General features: G+C 42.9%; 2 protein-coding genes across 4 annotated transcripts in view; both read right to left on the reverse strand.

Annotated features, from left to right (window-relative positions):
- The window catches only part of CYB5B (cytochrome b5 type B), a 32,646-nt gene extending 30,740 nt beyond the window's left edge, over positions 1–1,906 (reverse strand). For all 3 annotated transcript variants that reach the window (XR_014238020.1, XR_014238021.1, XM_082369998.1), the window contains exon 1: positions 1,635–1,906. Coding sequence is in view for 1 of the 3 variants with exons in the window: in XM_082369998.1 (XP_082226124.1) it covers positions 1,635–1,901 (267 nt within the window). In the remaining 2 variants the exon portion in view is untranslated. The remainder of the gene's footprint in view (positions 1–1,634) is intronic.
- A 1,172-nt stretch (positions 1,907–3,078) lies between these two features.
- The window catches only part of NIP7 (nucleolar pre-rRNA processing protein NIP7), a 68,080-nt gene continuing 50,077 nt past the window's right edge, over positions 3,079–21,081 (reverse strand). The window contains exon 5 of the mRNA XM_082370002.1: positions 3,079–3,108. Coding sequence (XP_082226128.1) covers positions 3,094–3,108 — 15 coding nt within the window. The 3' untranslated portion in view covers positions 3,079–3,093. The remainder of the gene's footprint in view (positions 3,109–21,081) is intronic.

Raw genomic sequence — 21,081 nt, forward strand, 5'->3', positions numbered from 1 at the left:
ATACACCCCACAAATACAAGAAGTTACTAAATTCTAAGATATTAACTTATTGGCCACTAGAAAGATTTACTTAAAACAATGTCCTTAAAAAAAAAAAAGGGGGGGACCAAAAAAAAAAGGGACTTCCCTGGTGGCGCAGTGGTTAAGAATCCGCCTGCCAATGCAGGGGACACAGGTTTGAGCCCTGGTCCGGGAAGATCCCACATGCTGTGGAGCAACTAAGCCCATGCGCCACAACTACTGAACCTGTTCTCTAGAGCCTGCAAGCCACATCTACTGAAGTCCACGCACCTAGAGCCTGTGCTCCGCAACAAGAGAAGCCACCACAATGAGAAGCCCATGCACAGCAAGGAAGAGTAGCCCCCGCTCTCCTCAACTAGAGAAAGCCCGCGAACAGCAACGAAGACCCAACGCAGCCAAAAATAAATAAAATTTTTAAAAAATTTATTTAAAAAATAATAAAATAAAACAATGTCCTTTTCGGGAAACTTTACGTTTTAAAAGTTTTTATAGATTTATGAATCAGGATGTAGAGCTTTATCCCGTAGGCCCCAAATTAGTAGAAAACAAATTTTACTAGTACATTTGCTTCAGAAAGAGAACGAAGAGAAATAAAACTTTTTCTCAGTTATAGTAGGGTTATATTATGCAAAAACGTACAAGAAATTAACCATAAGATTGTTAATCTATTACTCAAAATAAAATAATACACACCATAAATAAATAAATAAGCATTTAAAATATCCTAAACCCTCAGGGATTGGGAGTGAGGGGAATGACTGCAAAAAAGCAAGAGGGAACTTTTTAGGGTGATGGAAATGCTCTTTCTTAATTGGAGTTGTGATTACATGGGTGAATACATTTGTCAAAACTCATCAAACTGTACATTTTAAATGGGCACAATTTATTGTACGTAAATTACACCTCAGTAGAGTTAAACAAATTGAAAGTCTGTTTCCTTGCAAACAAAACAAAACAAAAAAAATCACTCAGTTGTACCAGGGTCTTGAGAACTTGTAAAACCTAAAAAAAAAAAAAACAACCCTAATACAACAGGCTTGATTTACAAAAGAGGGTGACAGAACCTGAGTCAATAGCCAAAAAAAAAAAAAAAAAATCAACTCATAACCTCTGGACTCAAGGTCAACTCAAAATAGAAAAAAGAAAGGCAGCATAATGGGGGGAAAGGAGGAGGCATCTCAGTTTCTTCTCAAGAAAATGAAAAGCAAAAATGATATCACTTCAGAAGGCATAGTGGAAAGAGCAGAGGTTTGGAGCTTTCAGACCTGGGTTCGAATGGCTCTAGGTTGTTAGGTGAGAGGCCCTGAGGCTCAGCTTCCCTTTCCGTAAAGTGGGCATAATGGTGACTCAGAGTTTAGCCAAGCACACAGTAAGTGCTCAATATGTGACGGAGGCATGGTATTACTGAACGCACGAGAGTTTAGTGACGGCTGGAAATGCATGCACACCTAAGGCCCCCCAATCTCCGTCTCGGAGTGTCGTGCTCCCTTCCGTACGCCTCTTCGCCCTCAGCCAGGCCTCACTTCCCTCCCACACACACCCTAGCTGCGTTTCCGGGCCCGACCACCCTCGCCGCTGCAGCTCCCAGGGGCCGCCCACCTCCCGGGCCCCACCTCGTTAAGGAAGCCGGTGACATCGTAGACTCGCCCGTGGATCACCAGCCAAATCTCCTTCGGGGAGTTGCGTTTCGCCACCTCCTCCAATCGGTAATACGTGACGGAGGTCTCGACCCCTCGCCCTTTCCCATCGCTGCCACTTGCTTCCACAGTCGCCATGGGCCTGAGGTACCTCTTCTCCACCGCTATCCCGGTTGCCGCTGCCAACTTCCTGCAGGTAGACCTCGCGCTTAGTCCACCCCGGCTTCCGTAATCCGGGCCCATAAGGCCAGCGGCGGCTCTTGGCAACAACCAATTACGCTTCCTAATAGTTCCTGGTTCCTTTTCTTTTCACCAATGAAACGGGGGATTCAATTTCAAATCCCACCCACTCCTCGCCCGATCCTAGGGGCGTAGGCCTGGTTCGAGGTCCAACTTACCAATCAGGACCATCCATCCCCTCTAATCTCACCAATCAGATACCGTGATTTTGGAAAGGCGCCTAAGAGAGCCACGTCGTCTGAAAGAGAAGTTTCTAAACTCGTCGTAAGGGCCTGCAGAATTCTGGAAGATGGGGCCGAATCACCATTTTCACGTTTCCCTTCCCTTTGCCGTGGATCCCTCCTGAATCACGCGGAACTCGTTTCCCCCCCCACTTCCGGCGCAGCCTCTGTTCCAGCCCCAGATTTACATTTTTGCAGCCTCCAGGCTGTGATATGGCAAATCCATTCTAAGGCTCAGTTTCCTCCTCACCAGTAAAATGGGCATGACGCACTCTACCTTGTAGAGAAATCTGGCCAATTAAGTGAGAGAGAGTGTATACACATACATGCAGAGCGCTTGGCACATAGTAATCAATACATAAATAACAGGCAGTGGACCGAGGCCTAGAGACGGTGATTGGGGGTACGATATGTAGTATCCCAAGTTTGTGCCACTACTAAGAATCTGATATTGTTGTATGTCAGTTGTATCTTAATAAGGCTCAGGGCGGAGTGGGGGGGGGGGATCTGATTTTTAAGCGAATTCTTCAGTGATCAGGACAATGTACACTGTTTTCGTTTCTATGTGTTCTAAAATAGTATTCGCCTCAACTGTCGCTGGCTAGAGGTTCCGGCATTTTCGAATTATGAGTTTGGTTTCTATGCAGTGTTGTTAGCTACTCATTTTTAACTGCCATTGCAACTGACAAACTGGTCATGGTGAGATGTCATTTTCACCGTGTCACTCTCGCATACCCATAACCCATCCCCAACCATTTCCACCATTCCCTTTAGTCTTGTGCACCAGCCACTGACCCCTAAACCTACTGGTATAAGCCCACATCTGTGATCATGCCAGGTCCACCCACTTAAGATACCCCCCTTCCTTCCAATGCCTACTCACCTTTCAAGGTCCTGAAATTCCTTCTTTTTCACAAACTGCTACCATTCTGAGCTCCGGTGATTCTATCTCCATATAGTACCTAAGCACATTACTATTTCAGAAATTTCTGAAAGAAACAAAACATTTACATATATATAAATTTAAGTGCTAGCAATAGAGATTTGTAGCAAATGCAAAGGGACACAGCTCTGTACACATATATGTGAAATGAACAATTCACACTTAACCCCGGTGTGCGTGAGTCAACTGAGAAGGCTATGTTAAAAAAATGCAGATTCCTGGGAATTCCCTGTCGGTCCAGTGGTTAGGACCTGGCGCTTTCACTCTGGGGCCCAGGTTCAATCCCTAAACGTGAAGATCCCACAAGCCACGCGGCACGGCCAAAAAAAAAAGAAAATGCAGATTCCCTCCTGCCCAGACGTGGAGTGTCTTCCTCACCTTGAATGTTGGCTTGCTTTGTTACTTACTTTTGCCAACAGATTGTGGCATAAGTGATACTGTGCAAGTTACGTCTAGACTTCAGGAGGCCTTGAAGTTTCCATCTTAACCATCTTAGAACGCTTCATGATGCTGTGAAGAAGCCTGGGAGTAAAGATGTCACCTACAAATTGGCATTTGCCATCTACCTCTACAAGGATCAAATTATGAAAGTCAGCAACTGCTGACCTTCAACACCCATTGAAAGGAGTTAGGCTGGAGATCAGGAATGAGGCACTCTGTGCTCTGGGAAAAACTGGCAGAACAGGTCTTCAGATAGATATTTTCAGGAGACAATTTTATGAGCCCAATTCTTGCATCTCCTCGAATCTAGAAAAGCACTAAAATCCTTCATGGTGACGTCTGCTCCTCATGACTAACAGTAATCTTCACGAGACTAGCAGAAAACTTCTGTAAAAAATATGTGCTTGATTGCGTGTACTCCCCCTTCACCAAAATCACATATATACTGACCTTCCCCACTACCTCTCTGAAGCAGTTTCTCAGAGCTATCTGAAATGCTGTCTCCCAGGCTATAGTCCTCATTTTGCCCCAAATAAAACAACTCACAACTCTCACCTTGCGCATTTTTTTTCAGTGGACAAAAATCAGCCATTTAAGCTGTCTCAGCTGAGCCCACCCCTTAATCAACTTGTTAGCTGAATGCCAACACATGAGTGTGTTCAGGCTATATCAGCAGAATGGCCCCATCAACCCAAAGAATCATGAGAAATAATAAAGCATTGTTTTAAGACACCAAAAAATTTAAAAAGCAGATTCCTAGCCCCATTTCCAGAGATTCAGGTTCAGTGGGTCTGGATATAGAATCAGAATTTAACATTTTTAGCAAGTATTTTGAATGACTCTGACGCAAGTGGATATGGATAACGTTGGGAAACACTGAACTTTTTTTGGAAGCATTTTTTATACAATTTTTAAAGGTTACACTCCATTTACAGTTATTACAAAATATTGGCTATATACCCTGTGGTATACAATACATCCTTGTAGCCTACCTTACACCCAATAATTAGTACCTCCCACTCCCCCCCCATATTGCCCCTACCCTACCCACCCAAGGGTTACCACTAGTTTGTTCTTTATCACCTGTGAGTGTGTTTTGTTTTTTGTTTTTTTAAGAATGAGTTTGTGTCAGGTGGTGGTTTACTTTCTTTTTTTTTTTAAACTTTGGGTTTATTTATTTATTTATTTATGGCTGTGTTGGGTCTTCGTTTCTGTGCTAGGGCTTTCTCTAGTTGCGGCAAGTGGGGGCCACTCTTCATCGCGGTGCGCGGGCCTCTCACTATCGCGGCCTCTCTTGTTGCAGAGCACAGGCTCCAGACGCGCAGGCTCAGTAATTGTGGCTCACGGGCCCAGTTGCTCCGCGGCATGTGGGCTCTTCCCAGACCAGGGCTCGAACCCGTGTCCCCTGCATTGGCAGGCAGATTTTCAACCACTGCGCCACCAGGGAAGCCCTGTTTTGTTTTTTTTTAAAGCCTTTTTTTTGGCCACCAGGGATTGAACCTGGGCCCTAGGCAGTGAAAGTGCAGAGTCCTAACCACTGGACTGCCAGGAATTCCCTGTGAGTCTGTTTTGAAGCATATTTGATGTCTTTTCTCTCACACAGTGAATTAGTAAAATCACACAGCATTCCCTTTTCTACTTCCACCTCCAGGAAACTGAGTCCAACAGCTAAGAGGATAGCATGGAGGAAACTCTCAGCAAAGGGAGGGGTTGGACAAATATATCTGGAGTACCACGAAAGCAAAATCGGGCTTTCTGAGACTTGGAAGAGGAAAGTGGTTTGGGATTCCTCCAATAGCAGGAACCCCACAAGCTTCCTCAAAGGGACCTAGGCCAGTGACAGGATTTTGGAGGGGAAGGGCTACATGATACATGCAGAAAGATTGGACCCTCAGTGCCAGGGCTCCAGCTAGCAGACAGACTCGAGCTACAGTGTGGAGGCTGTCAGCTCTGCAGCAGATCTTTCAGGAAGTGACCAATGTGGACTGAAGACCAGAGGGCCCTTCCTGAATGTTTTGCACTATTACGTAAAACCCCTAAGGAGGAGGAGAGGAATGCTCATAAGTGACTGAGACTGAATTTGCCACCATCATGGCAACTGGAATTAGAATCAGATGAAAGTGGTTTTTTACAATGAACATTTAGGGACTTCCCTGGTGGCGCAGTGGTTAAGAATCCGCTTGCCAATGCAGGGGACACGGGTTCAAGCCCTGGTCAGGGAAGATCCCACATGCCGCGGAGCAACTAAGCCCGTGCGCCACAACTACTGAGCCTGCGCTCTAGAGCCCGCGAGCCACAACTACTGAGGTCTACACACCTAGAGCCCATGCTCCGCAACAAGAGAAGCCACTGCAATGAGAAGCCCGTGCACCGCAACGAAGAGTAGCCCCCGCTCACTGCAACTAGTGAAAGCCTGCACGCAGCAACAAAGACCCAACGCAGCCAAAAAAATAAGTAAATAAATAAATAAATTTATTTAAAAATAATAAAATAAAATAAATATTTAAATTTCTTTTTTAGGGACTTCCCCAGTGGTCCAGTGATTAAGACTCCGCGCTCCCAGTGCAGAGGGCCTGGGTTTGATCCCTGGTCAGGGAACTAGATCCCGCATGCCGCAACTAAGAGCTCACATGCAGCAACTAAGGATCCCGCATGCCACAACTAAAAGATCCCGCCTGCATGCCACAACTAAGACCCGGCACAGCCAAATAAATAAATAAATATTAAAACAAATAAATTTCCTTTTTAAAATTTCAAACAAAAAAGTTGAAAGAATAATACAATGAATTCCCATTTTAACTTAGATTCACCGAATGTTATTTTTCCATATTTGATTTCTTCCATATATGTTTATTTTTATTGTGGTCATTAGTAATGTTAAACCAATCCATTTCAGAGTAAGGTACAGACATCATGACCCTTTACCTCCAAATAATTCAGTATCTTCTATGAACAAGAACATACTCTTACATAGCCTTCGTATGATTTTCAAGTTCAGGGAATTTAACATTCATATAAAACTATTATCTAACATGCTGTCCATACTATTTTCCAATTATTTTAATAATGTCCTTTGTGGAATTTTGGTGTGTCTGTGTGAGCCAAGATCCAACTCAGGATAATGTATTGCATTTATTTATGTCTCCTTAGTTTCCTTTAATCAGGTGCATTTCTTCAGCCTCTATTTTTCTTTCACGACATTGACATTTTTGAAAAGTATGGCTTCAAATTGAATTTGATTCAGGAAAATACTGTGGCCTAAATGTATTATAAATTCATATTCATAATTTATAACACATGATAGCCAGAAAGTCTAGCTTGGAATCCCTGTCCCGGCTACTCACAAACTTGGTCACCTTAGCCAGCGTTCTCGGTCTCTTTTTTTCCAAGTGGATAGCCACTTGTTCCAACACCATTTGATGAAAACAGTTCCCCATTGAATTGTTTTCATGTTTCTGTTGAAAATTGATTGACCATGAAAGTGTGGGTCTTTTTCTGAACTTTCTACTCTGTTCCAGTGATTTATTTGTCTATGCTTAATGCCAATTCCACACTGTCTTGGTTACGATTGCTTTATACTAAGCCTTGAAGTCAGTAATGTAAGTCCTTCAGCTTTGCTCATAGGTTTCAAAATTGTTTCTGCTACCCTAGATCCTTTATATTTCCAAATAAATTTTAAAATCTGCTTGTGGAACCGAGTGATCAAGGTTAACATCACCAGCGATAAATCATGTTGATAGCATGTACTCCCTGGTATGTGCTACAAGGGCACTTCCCCACTGTGGCATTCTTCCCCCAAACCCATAATCCCAGTCTAAACATGAGAAAAACATTAGGCAAACCCAAATTGAGGAACATTCTACAAAATACCTGACCTGTATCAATCGAAACTGTCAAGCTCATTCAAAAAACAAAAACAATTGGGCTTCCCTGGTGGCGCAGTGGTTGAGAATCTGCCTGCCAATGCAGGGGACACGGGTTCGAGCCCTGGTCTGGGAAGATCCCACATGCCGCGGAGCAACTAGGCCCGTGAGTCACAACTACTGAGCCTGCGCGTCTGGAGCTTGTGCTCCGCAACAAGAGAGGCCGCGATAGTGAGAGGCCCACGCACCGCGATGAAGAGTGGCCCCCACTTGCCGCAACTAGAGAAAGCCCTCGCACAGAAACGAAGACCCAACACAGCCATAAATAAAATAAATAAATAAATAAATAAACCCAAAGTTTTTAAAAAAACAAAAACAAGGAAACAAGAAATTGTCACAGACCCAATTTGACTAAGAGACACAACAACTCAATGCAAAGTGGCAACCTGGACTGGATCCTAGAACAAAAAAAAAAAAGACATCAGGGGAAAAAACAGTGAAATTCAGATTAAAGTAACAGTAATGTACCAGTGTTGATTTCTTAGTTTTGACAAATGCACTATAGAATATTTACGATGTTAACTTTATGGGAAGTGGGGTGAGGGGTATATAAGAACTCTGTACTATTTTGCAACTTGTCTGTAAATCTAAAAGTATCCCCAAAATAATAAGGTTACTTTTTAAGATCAGCCTGTTAATTTCTGTACAAGAGCTTATAGATGAATTTATAAAGAATGAACACCTTAACAACCTTGAGGCTCACAATCCACAAACATGGTATACCACTCCATTTATTTGAATCTTTTTTCAATTTCTGGTTTGCAGAATAGAGGTATTCTACATCTTTTGTTAATATTATTTCTAAATATATTATGGTTTTTATGCTATTATAAATGGAATCATTTCATTTTCCAATTGTTTGCTGCTATAATAGAGAAAGATAATTAATTTTGTACATTGACTTAGTATCCTGTGACCTTGCTAAATTCACTTACAGTTCACTTACAGTGGTTGTTTTGTAGGTTTCTTAGAAATATCTAGGTAGCAATCATGTCATCTGCTAATAGAGACCGTTTTACTTGTTCCTTTCCAATCTGTATGCCTTTTTTTTTTTTTTTTTTTGCCTTATATCACTGGCAAGGACTATTTTACACTAGCATTTCTAGTAGAACACTGAATAAAAATGGTGAAATGAGCAACTCTAGCTTGTTCCCAATCTTAGGAGGAAAGCGTTCAGTCTTTCACAATTAAGTATGATGTCTAGATTTTTCAGTAGATACTCTTCATCTGAGAGAGGGAAGAATTCCCCTATCTACCTTGTTTCCTGAGGTGTTTTTTTTTTTTTTTCTCTTTAAATCATAAAAGGAGATTGAAGCCTGACGAACATTTTTTCTGCATCTATTAGGATGATAATCGTTTGATTTTTCTCCTTTATTCTGTGAATATGGTGAATTACTTTCAATAGTTTTCCAAAACTTAACCATCTTTGCATTTCTGGGATAAACCTCACTTGGTTACAATGTTAGTCTTTTTTATATATTGTTGGGTTCAATTTGCTACAATTTTTTTAAGGATCTTTGGGCTTATATTCATGAGGAATGCTGTTCTGCAGTTTTCTCTTCTTGACTGTCTTTGATAGTTTTTTTTCAAGCTCTTTGATAAATATTTACTGAGTAACTACAGCTAAGTACTGTGTCAATATATTAAACAAAACTCAGCACAGTGCCTGCCACAGTGTCCTCAGTAAATGCTGGCTAGTTTGGAGCTATAATTTCTAGGTGCTATAAATGAGACCCAGCTCTCAAGGAAATTTACTCTCTAAGAGGAAGATGGCATTTACCATATAAAACATTTTAACATTAACATTTTACTACCATATAAAACATTTCAACATTAACATTTTACTTTCACTGTTTTTACATATGTATTAGAAAATCCTCTCCCCATTGCTGTCCAGCTGTGTGCTCTGAAATTTATCTCAGATAACAGGCTGGTGTGTGAGATGCTGCTCCAGGGGAGTCGTTATTTACCTTGCAAGCTCATTTTACTGCTTTTGTATAAATGGTGGAAATGGAACAGGAAACTGTCAAGAAAGACACTGTACATGCTCCTTGAGAACAGAGCAAGGAACGAGGATTCTGTCCCATTTTTTTGCAGACGTCAAACACACTTCCTGGGTTCTCACACTCTTTTTGAGGGGGAAGTTCCCCTTTCCTGTTCCAAGAATGGAATACAATAAGGTAGCCCTCAAATCTGTTCTCGCCCTTCTCAAGGTATTATGTCCCCTGGCAACCTATTTTCATCCCCTGCCAGTGGGAAGACAAACTCTTAAAGCCATCACAGTCCAACACTCTCCTTCCCTTTCCAGAGCCAGGCCTGGCCATCCAGTATCAGGGAAGCTTCAGGAAACTGCAAAGTTAAGAGCCCATATTGTCCAAGATGTGGCCTCAGGGAGAGTTACTTGATTCCAAGCATCCTAGTGTTGTTCCAACCCCCAGGCCAGCCTGACCTCTCTGGCCTGTTGGGCAGCCTCTTCTGGAGCTTCCCCCAGAACCATCCTATTGAGTTTCATGACTGTGGGGCTCAATCCCCGCAGCCCAGCCCAGTTTCTAGAATCAAAAGAAACTGTAGCTGTGCAAACAGCCATCCATAAGGATGCTTTCTACCCTGGATTTTGGTTCCTGGCTTCAGTACACCCACTTTTCTTCCTTTTAATGTTTATTTGTTTTTAACACGTAGTAAATATTCATATGTTTCAAAAACAAAATTTATGTATATCTATATATATATATGCACATAAATATATATATGTATGTGTGTCCTTACAATGAAATATAATTCAGCAGTAAAAATAGCATGCTAAAACATGGATGTACCTTGAAAGCATCATGCTAAATGAAAGAAGCCAATCACAACAGACCACATACTGTATGATTTCATTTATGTGAAATTTCGAGAAAAGGCACATCTGTAGAGACAGAAAGTAGATTTAGTGGTTGTACATGGCCGAGGGGGTTGGGAGAAATGGGGAGTGACCACTAATGGGTATGAAGTTTCTTTTTGGGGGGCGGTGACAATGTTCCAAAATTAGACTGCAATGATGGTTGCACAACCCTGTAACTATGCTAAAAGATACTGAATTGTATACTTTCAATAGGTGGTTTGCATGGTATGTGAGTTATATCTCAATAAAGCTGTTGAGGAAAAAACAGACAAAGCTTAGAGTGTTAGAAGTCTAATTCAGTGGTTAGGGGAAGGGCATAAGGAGGGGACTGAAAAAAGTAAAAAGGCTACAATACTTCCCAGACGTGGGGCCAACGAAAAACATGGATGTGAAAAGACGTTAACACTTAGAAGTTCTTTATCCTGTGAGAGGTTCTTTTTGATAAAGATGATCTAGTTCAGAGACTGGATGATGACATTGTTTTTACTACAGTCTGCTGAGCCAAAGGCCACTTTGAAAAATTGTAATGTTTTATCCATAAACACAAAGTTTTCTTTAGGCTGGTTTTGCCCTCAGGATGCTTCAGTTGTCTTTGGTCAGTGACCTTTATCTAGTCTGTAGAGGATGAGTAGCAAGGCACAGAAAGCTCCTCCATGACTATATTAATCTCTTCGTTGCTGCGCGCGGGCTTTCTCTAGCTGCGGTGAGCGGGGGCTACTCTTCGTTGCGGTGCGCGGGCTTCTCATTGCGGTGGCTTCTCTTGTTGCGGAGCATGGGCTCTAGGCGCGCGGGCTTCAGTAGTTGTGGTACATGGGCTCAGTAGTTGTGGTTCGGGGGCTCTAGAGTGCAGGCTCAGTAGTTGTGGCGCATGGGCTTAGTTGCTCGGCGGCATGTGGGATCTTCCCTGACCAGGGCTCAAACCCGTGTCCCCTGCATCGGCAGGTGGATTCTTAACCACTGCACCACCAGGGAAGTCCCTAAATCAGATTTTTAAAGATATAACTTATATGCACTAATGTACTTTTTATAAACCATCATCCACATTCATTTAAGTAGACACTTTCTCAGGGGAGTGTCTGAGAGGAGTGAACAACGGTTATAGATTAAGTGATAAATTAATAAATTAAGATAAGGGGTAGTAGAGGGAACAAGTTTTAAATTTAATTTTTTAAGTCCTTAATACTTCACAAGGCTCAAAACTAAAAAAAAAAAAAAAATTAAACATCTCAATAAAAAGTCTCTTGACCACCTTGTCTATATACTTTCCGTTCCCTTCCACTCACCCACCCCAGATAATCACTTAATAATTTTTTGTGTATCCTTCCTGAGTTTCTCTATGCAAATGCAAGTAAATATAAATATTTATACTTAGTTTTACTCACATATATAAAAGGTGCTAAACATCACAGTTCTGCATCTTGCTATTTTCACTTAATGACATCTTAGAAGTGTTTAGATAATAATACATAAAGTGCCTCCTCATTTATTTATTTATTTATTTAAATTAATAGCTACTCTATTTATTTATTTATTTATTTATTTATTTTTAGCTGTGTTGGGGCTTCGTTTCGTGCGAGGGCTTTCTCTAGTTGTGGCAAGCGGGGGCCGCTCCTCATCGCGGTGTGCGGGCCTCTCACTATCGCGGCCTCTCTTGTTGCGGAGCACAGGCTCCAGACGCACAGGCTCAGCAGTTGTGGCTCACGGGCCCAGTTGCTCCGCGGCATGTGGGATCTTCCCAGACCAGGGCTCGAACCCGTGTCCCCTGCATTGGCAGGCAGATTCTCAACCACTGCGCCACCAGGGAAGCCCACCTCATTTATTTTTACAGTTGCATAGTTTCCCATAGTTCAGTATTCATAGTTTGGTATGAATGTATCATAATTTAACTAGTCTCCTACTGATGGAGATTTGGGTTTCCAGTGTTTTGGAATTACAAATAATGCTGTAATTAATAACTTTGATCTTATATCACTGTAGACATGTACAAGAAGAAATGGGACTTCTAGGCCAAAAGCACATGCATCCGTACTGTTAGCAACTGCACCAATTTATATTCTCACTGCCCTCCATAGCAATTGTACCAATTTATATTCTCACTGGCAATGCATATGAGTGCCAGTTTCCTCACAGCCCCACAGAGTGTGTTATCAAAGTTTCTGGAGTATAACAATCAGACATTTTTAAAACTGTATCACACTGTAGGTCTGACTTGCATTTCTCTTATGAGTGAGGTCAAACAACTTTTTCTATACTTTAGAGTCAGAAAGGAATTTATCAACCTTCCATCTAGATCAATCTGAAAAATAATCTTAATGGCCAAGAATCTCTTTTGAGTTGCAGTGGTTTGATTTCTACATGCCGAGCACAAGCTTACTTTAGGGGTATTCTCTCCGCCCAACTTCACATTTAGATTTTATCATTCTAATCTCTGGTTAAGTGTCAACCCCTGGGTGAAGCCTCGGTGAGCCACCACATCCTAAGTGGAAACTTGGTCTAACGCATCATCCTGTTTTCTTTCTAGAGAGTTCATGGCTACATGATATTTTTCTTTTCTTTTTTACTCTCAAAATCAACTTTATTGGCATTCTGGAAACTAAGCAAAAGATTATAACAACCAGGTGAATGCTTAATCAAGGAAAAAACAGTTGAATCTCAGTCAGAGAGCTTTGTGGTGTTTTAACTTACCCTGTCCCATCCCCTACTCTTCAGTTTGGCAGAAGCTTTGACAAAAACAGCCCCCATTCCTAGTACAAGTTCTTAGTCCTGGATGTAGTAGAAGTGACCTCATTCTTAAAGAATTGTGGTTGTTCATTTCAACCAGTCTGGTGGCTCCCTGAAGGGCCAGCTCAAAAGGCTTGCCCTCATTTTGCCTAACTCAGAACTCTCCCAAGTCTGAGGCAGCTACTTGGGGGGCATTTACTAGATTTAAAGGCAAATGTATTAGCCACTGCCTCCCAGGACAAGGACTAATGGTTGGGCAAACAACAGACCAAACAAAAACAATAATATTTAGGTGTAGGTCTCTTTGAGACCCTGATTTTAATTCTTTTGAGTACCTGGAAGTGAAATTGCTAGATCTTATGGTAATTCTATTTTTAACTTTTTGAGGAACTGTATACTGTTTTCCATAGCAGCTGTACCATTTTACATTCCCACCAACAGTGCACAAGGGCTCCAATTTCTCCACATTCTCACCAATACTTATTATTTTTTTATTTTTTCATAGTAGTCATCCTAACTGGGGTGATGAGAAAAGAATTTGGCCTTGCCACTGGCCTGCTCAGGCAGCCCCAAACCCTGAACCTTTATTCTTAAAGCATTTTAACTTCGCATTGACTTTGAGCAGTGGACGTGAGACCCACCCCCGGTTAAGTTCAGGTTAGGTTTGGGACACTGGGATATTTTCTTTCATCCATAATCATTGGATCTGGGCCTATAAATCAAATAGTTAAGACACAAAACACAAACAAGGTCATAATTTGTTTCTTCCTGCCCTCTGTTTTTCTTGGCATGGAAAAACTCAAGCTTTTCCTGACTGGGGATGGGTAGTGACACTGGGGGGTGATTCATTAAAAGTGGTCTGAGTAACTGGCCTTTTATTTCTTCTCATTCTTTCCCCTTATTGTCCCAACTAATGTAAGGAAACACATTGAATAAAATAATTCTCCTGCTGATAAAGAACTTTCCCCTGACTCTTTGTTCACTTGCAGCTATATGCTCCCAGAATCAAAATCTTGGAGCTGGGGAGGCCACTGTGGTAGATGTGATGGGTATTTCTTTTTATTTATTTATTTTATTTTTGGCTGCCTTGGGTCTTCATTGCTGCGCAAGGGATTTCTCTAGTTGCGGCGAGCGGGGGCAACTCTTCGTCGCGGTGCGCGGGCTTCTCATTGAGGTGGCTTCTCTTGTTGTGGAGCAGGGGCTCTAGGCGCGCAGGCTTCAGTAGTTGTGGCACGCAGGCTCAGCAGTTGTGGCTCATGGGCTTAGTTGCTCCGCGGCATGTGGGATCTTCCCGGGCCAGGGCTCGAAACTGTGTCCCCTGCGTTGGCAGGCAGATTCTTAACTACTGCACCGCCAGGGAAGCCCCTTGATTGGTATTTCTGATAGAGAAGGAAGGTCAAGACCCCTGGCTTATGGAAGCCACCTTTTTCACTCCCTTTTCTCAACAAAGGTATCGATTATGTTAGGAAATTGTTTCTGTCCCCTGTGATCCTGGCCACACAAGCAGGAGTTGGGTGTGGCTATGGGTAGTCACAGTTCCCTGTCTCTAAAATGGGTCTCATGACACCAGTACTTTCCTCTCAAATAAGTGCCATTAATGTCAACCATTCCTAAGGCCAGGAGAGACAAAAGGAAGTGGTAACAATAAAAAATATTCACTTAATAGTACACATAGATCATAGTATTAAGAGAAATAGCATAATATACTATTTTCATCTTTTACACTACATGCTGCTATTTTATTTAAAATATTTCTATAAATTTTTTAAAGAAATAAAGAATACATTTAAGGGCTTCCCTGGTGGTGCAGTGGTTGAGAATCTGCCTGCCAATGCAGGAGACGCGGGTTCGAGCCCTGGTCTGGGAAGATCCCACATGCCGCGGAGCAACTAGGCCCGTGAGTCACAATTGCTGAGCCTGCGCGTCTGGAGCCTGTGCTCCACAGCAAGAGAGGCCGCGATGATGGGAGCCCTGCGCACCATGATGAGGAGTGGCCCCCACTTGCCGCAACTAGAGAAGGCCCTCGCACAGAAATGAAGACCCAACACAGCCATAAATAAATAAATTTAAAAAAAAAATTAAAAAAAAAAAACAAAAAACAAACAAACAAAAAAAAAGAATACATTTAACATTATGTAGAGAGAGAGAAGGCTGGACAATAATAGACTAAAAAGCTAACAATAGCTATCTCAGGGTTGAGGGCTTCGAGTTGATTTTAGTTTTCATCTTTATAATTTTCTGTATCTTTTCAGTTCTTCTCACAGATTGGGTATCACTTTTGTAATCAAAAAGAAATTATACTATAGTGTTATTTAAGTTGATTTGTGTGCCTCCTACACCTCTGTGGAAGTGGAACAATTTATTTTCAAAGAGGTGGGCGTAGAAGGACACAAGTGGGATGGGAGAGGTAAGAGACAGATGTGACTATGCTCAGGGTCAGGGTGAGGCTGTGGAAAAATACCAGTGATGCCACACCCTCAGCATGGTTCTGGTCAAGGCTACCCCTGAATCACCCCACCACTGGCTTTTTTTTTTGGCCCCTCCAAGTGAAATAATCCCAGTTTCTCTCACCTATTGTGGTAAACCTAGCTGCCTTGCCTTTGATCATTTTTGTGGCCTCCCTCTGCGCCTGCTCCCAGCACTCCACGATCTCTGTGGATTCCCAGGGAGACAAGCTCCTCCTGTGGGGGACCAGCCAGGAAGGGGAGAGTGAGAGGATGAATCTGTGGGTCCCTGATACCCTAAGTGGATGGTTCTTGTAGACTTTTGAGAAGGGGCTCAATAAATAGCATGCCTCCTCCCTATTCAGGCTCTGAATCAATTGGCGGTCTGGGTGGTCAGGAGATGAATTATCTTCTGATAAGGCTACCCGTTGGAGAATGTAGCTGAGCATGTGAGCTCAATAGGCTTCCCTGAATCCTAGTTCAACAGACTTTCCCACAGTCCCAGGCAACAGTGGACCAGGGTGCCCTCCCCATGTGGAGGAAGAGAACTTGTGTTCCTTCCCAGCATCTCAATCCTAAGAGACCAGGAAGAGGATGACACTGGGAGACGCATGCCCAGCTTCTCCTAACGCTCTCCTTCCCCTAAGTGCAGGAGAGGGAAGGCATGAAGAGGAGCCTGGAGCATGATGACCCTCTACAGGAAGGAAATATTTGGAGTGAGGAAAAAGCATTTTCCTCTCCCAAAGTTCTTACTATTTCTTGGATTATAGAACATTTTGAGGATAGGAAGCAAGCTATAAACCACCACCTCAGAAAAGTGCATATAAGTGCTGGGCTTTGGTATTAATGATTTATATCTGCCTGCCTTTCCCTTTCTTCTGGTCTCTGTGCCCCATCTTCCCTGCGAGGAATTGTTCCTATTCTAGCGTATGTGAAGCTAGTGGGGCTGCCAATCAGATGCTCTGCCTCCCCTCCTTACAGATGGGGCATGTGATCCAATCTGTCCAGTGAGAGAAGCTCATTTCCTTGGCCCTGTTGTTTTAGGAATGGGCACTTGATTGAAGGCAGCCAATCAGGGAACAGGACTAAGGGCAGGAAGATTGCTTCTTTATATGAATACTGAACTGGAAAAAAAGTAAAGCTTGGAGCTCTCCACAGCTGTTTCGTCTGCCAAGTGGCAAGACTCTAAAGAATGGAGCCCAACAAAGCAGAAAGATGCCCTGGGGATGTTTTTGACCCTTTGATCTAGTCAGAAACGAAATCTAGTCTTGTGGTTACATGAGCCACTAAATTTGCCCTTTTTTGGCTCAAGCTAGTGTCAGGTATGTGTCTATTCCTTGCAATGTATGTGCACACACAGAACTTGGCCTCCACTTTCCAGGGGTACTTAGGCTATGAAGCCCAAACATCCATTGGATGTTCAGAGCCCCTTCTGTTAGCGGTGCCCTTTATAAATTTGAAAATTGATCAAGTATTATTCTAAAAGATTCAGATAGCTCTGGCTACTGCATTTGGGGCACCAATACTTGTTTCTTCATGTTGGCGCCATTTCTGCTTGCCAGCAACTTGGAAACCATACTAAAAGCACAGGCTGGAGGGCCTATAGCTTGAGAGAAGACAAACAATATGGGTGTGCTGGAATGCAGAAAATGCTAGGAGAAAGTGAAAGTGACTGACCCTCTTTTCCTTTATATGTAATGGATGAGAGTTGGAGGTAGAAAGAAGAGAAAGACAATCCCACCCAACCCAAAGAGGATGTGTGGGCATGTTAACATGCAAAATGGTGATAGGAGATTGATGCAGGGTGGCATAGAAAAAGCTATGGAAAAACAACAGCTCATTTTTTTTTTTTTTAAATTGGTTAATGGTTTGGGGTTTTTTTTGTAAATTTATTTATTTTAATTTTTGGCTGCATTGGGTCCCTGTTGCTGCGTGCGGGCTTTCTCTAGTTGCAGCGAGTGGGGGGCTACTCTTCGTTGCGGTGTGTGGGCTTCTCATTGCGGTGGCTTCTGTTGTTGAGGAGCACGGGCTCTGGGCGCGCAGGCTCAGTAGTTGTGGCACGCGGGCTCAGCAGTTGTGGCGCACGGGCTTAGTTGCTCCTCGGCATGTGGGATCTTCCCGGACCAGGGCTCGAACCCGTGTCCCCTGCATTGGCAGGCAGATTCTTAACCACTGCACCACCAGGGAAGCCCAACAGCTCACATTAAATTAAATTAATTAATTTTATTTATTTATTTATTTATTTTTGGCTGTGTTGGGTCTTCGTTGCTGTGTGCAGCCTTTCTCCAGTTGCTGCGAGCCGGGGCTACTCATCGTGGTGGTGTGCGGGCTTCTCATTGCGGTGGCTTCTTTTGTTGCAGAGCACAGGCTCTAGGTGCACGGGCTTCAGTAGTTGTGGCACGCGGGCTCAGTAGTTGTGGTTCGTGGGCTCTAGAGCACAGGCTCAGTAGTGGCGCACGGGCTTAGTTGCTCCGTGGCATGTGGGATCTTCCCGGACCAGGGCTCGAACCCGTGTCCCCTGCATTGGCAGGTGGATTCTTAACCACTGCACCACCAGGGAAGTCCTCACATTTTATTAAGCATTTACTCTAGGCTAGACATTAAACACTTCACATGCATTTTAACAATTCTAGGTGGGGGGTACTACTGTTATTCCTACTCTACACAAGGTTAAACTGAGATGAGAGAGTTAGAGGTTGTAAGAGCATTCCACAGCCCCTGGAGGCAGGATTCCACATCAGGGTCATGGGAATCCTGCACTTCCTAACCACCATGTTCCCTCTCTAGTTAAAGACCCGAGTTAGAACCTAGCTTCTGTCACTTGCTCGTTGAGTGACCTCGGACAAATCAGCCTCTCGTAGCTTGTTGCCTCACCTGGAACATTCAGATATTATACTAGATAACTTTTTTCTTAAAACTCTTTCAACTCAAAAATTCAAAAAAAAAAAATCCAAAAATTGCAAAAACTTTTAAAACACCCCAACTCCCCAATCTAGGATTTATATTCTTGGCCTGAGCTTTGCCCCTAAAGACTGTATAGATTGGTTTTTCCCATGGATTTAGGATCAAAGGGCTCCTTTGGGTTATGTGTTCCTTTGAAATGGATTCAAAGGCATGCGTTTTCAAACTGAAGGGGAAACTGGAAAGCCTTCATCCTTGCTGAGTGAATCAGCATCCCAGAGCACAGGTGACAAGTCCTGACCTATCCCTTCACTGTCTGATAAACCCACAGGTCACGGCTCTGAACTCAACCCCACTTTTCCTTCTTCCTGCCCCCTTTGTGGGCTTTCTGATAAGGTGCCCCAAGTCAGCTGTGACAGTGTTTTCTCTCTCTGCAAACAGTCCCCAGGGCGTGCACTCTGCCTGCAAGCTCCCCAGCTGCTTCCAGCTCTCCCTCTGCCCAGAGCCCTTTAATTGCTGCATTCCAACAAATTAGCCATGTGACAGAAGATTATTTTTAACTTCAATAGAGCAGCTCCCTCTCTTTTAATATATCATGCTTGGCCCGCATTCCCTCGGTGAAAAGGGCACCATCGGCTACTTCTGAGAACTTTTAATTACTCCAATTGTTTGCAAAACCCTTAGAAGATTAAAATTTTTTTTTTCTTTCTCCTTTCCCAGTTTTCCCATTTGCTATTTAATGAAAGCTGAGGCTGAGTCCAACTTGGGTATTTACCAGCTTTAATGGATCTCCCCAAATCCTCTCTAGCTGCCCCCATTCTCTGCAAGATAGTTTTTTTAAAGTGCAAACCCGCTGGGGGATGAAGGGAGGGCAAGTTCCAGAGGAACAATCCCACATAGAGCCCCAGAAGGTGGCAGGACGGAGGTGGCTGGTGGCCTCAGGAAGACTGAGCGCTAAACATCTCTTAGGTCTTGGGACCCTCCAAGAGGATCCTGATGATCGAGCCCAACACTGAATCTGAGCCTTTCACCTTCAAGTAAACCACACAGAACAATGAGCATCTCAGGGACCACCATGTGGACCAAAGGCCCTGCTCCAGTTTTTCTGAATTCCCTAGACCCCAGTACTTCTTTAATCTCATGAGGCCAAGTGGGCAGTGTGGCCAAAAATGATTGAGGTTGTATCACCCACCATCACCTGGAAAGGTAGAGATAGAGTTGTATTTAAGTTTGACTCCCACAAAATTGAGAAATCTGTGTTTTCTCATACCTGAGTTTTGCAAAGTAATTCATACAGGTTATAACAGTATGCGTATCATTCCAGCCATTTTCTATGCTATCCCCATCCGTTACCCACGGTTTCGCTTTCCACCGTTTCAGTTACCCGCGGTCAACCAAGGTCCGAAAATATTACATGGAAAATTCCAGGAATAAGGAATTTATACGTTTTAAATTGTGCACCATTCTGAGTAGCTTGATGAAATCTCATGCCATCCTGCTCCACCCCGCCAGGGTCGTGAATTATCCCTTTGTCCAAGTATCCACTGTCTATATGCTACCTCGTTAGTCGCTTAGTAGCTGACCCTGGTTATCAGATTGACTGTCATCGTATTGCAGTGTTCAAGTAACCCTTATTTTACATAAAATCGAATGTCGACAATTTAGTGCAGGTCAGTGAATCTCGAAAATAGCAAACACTCGTGTAAACTACCACCCAAATCAAGATATAAGTGTTTGCATCTCTTCGGAAATTTGCCTAGTACCCCTTTCCAGTCAGTGCCCCCGCAACCCTGGGCAGCCACTGTTCTGATTTCTATCACTTGGTTTGTCTCGTTTGATTTTGGAATCACACAGGGTGTACGTCTGTCTTTCTATGTTGTGTTTTTGAGATGCATCTGTTGTTCCAACAGTGTCAACCTGGGTGGTGGTTTTCTGTTGGATTTGCAGGAATAAGTGGAAGTGGTAAATTCAGGTCTAACCGGAGCAATTTCATTAATGACAGATTTCCTTAGAACAGGCTTACATCGACTGCCATGCACCACAGTACCATAGTTAATGCTATTTAGACATGGCAAGGTGCTTTTGATTAAAAAGAAGTCAGCAAAATGTACCTCACAGCTCGCCCTTTGACCCAGCTCTTCTGCATTTAGGAGTTTCTCTTACAGAAAGATATAATCACACATGTGTGACATGATGTTTGTACAAGGACATGAATGTCAGGACTATTTTTCAGAGCCGAGGATTAGAAACAAACTAATGTCCATCAGTAGGAATCTGATTCAATAAATCATAATGAATCCAGACAATGGAACACTATCCAGTCATGAAAATAAGTGAGGAGGTTCCCTATGCACTGAAATGAGATGATCTCCAAAGGGAAAAAAGCAAGAAGTGGAACAGTGTGTGTTTATTCACTATTCAACAAATATTTATGGAGAAACTATCAATACAATATGCCAGGCACCACTCTACATGCTGAGGATATAACATTATACCACATAAAATCCCTCCCCTCGTGCAGCGTCCATTCTAGTGGCAAGAGTAGAAGAAAAAAAAACAAATGAAAATTATATTTGTATGGTGTGTTATCATTAATATAAAATAAAAGAATAAAAGGGGAAAGAAAACAAAAATATGTTATTTTATTTTATTTTTTTGGCTGTGCCTCAAGGCTTGGGGGATCTTAGTTCCTCAACCACGGATTG

The sequence above is a fragment of the Balaenoptera borealis genome (assembly GCF_965194805.1).
Source record: "Balaenoptera borealis genome assembly, chromosome: 19".
Classification (NCBI taxonomy): Eukaryota; Metazoa; Chordata; class Mammalia; order Artiodactyla; family Balaenopteridae; genus Balaenoptera; species Balaenoptera borealis.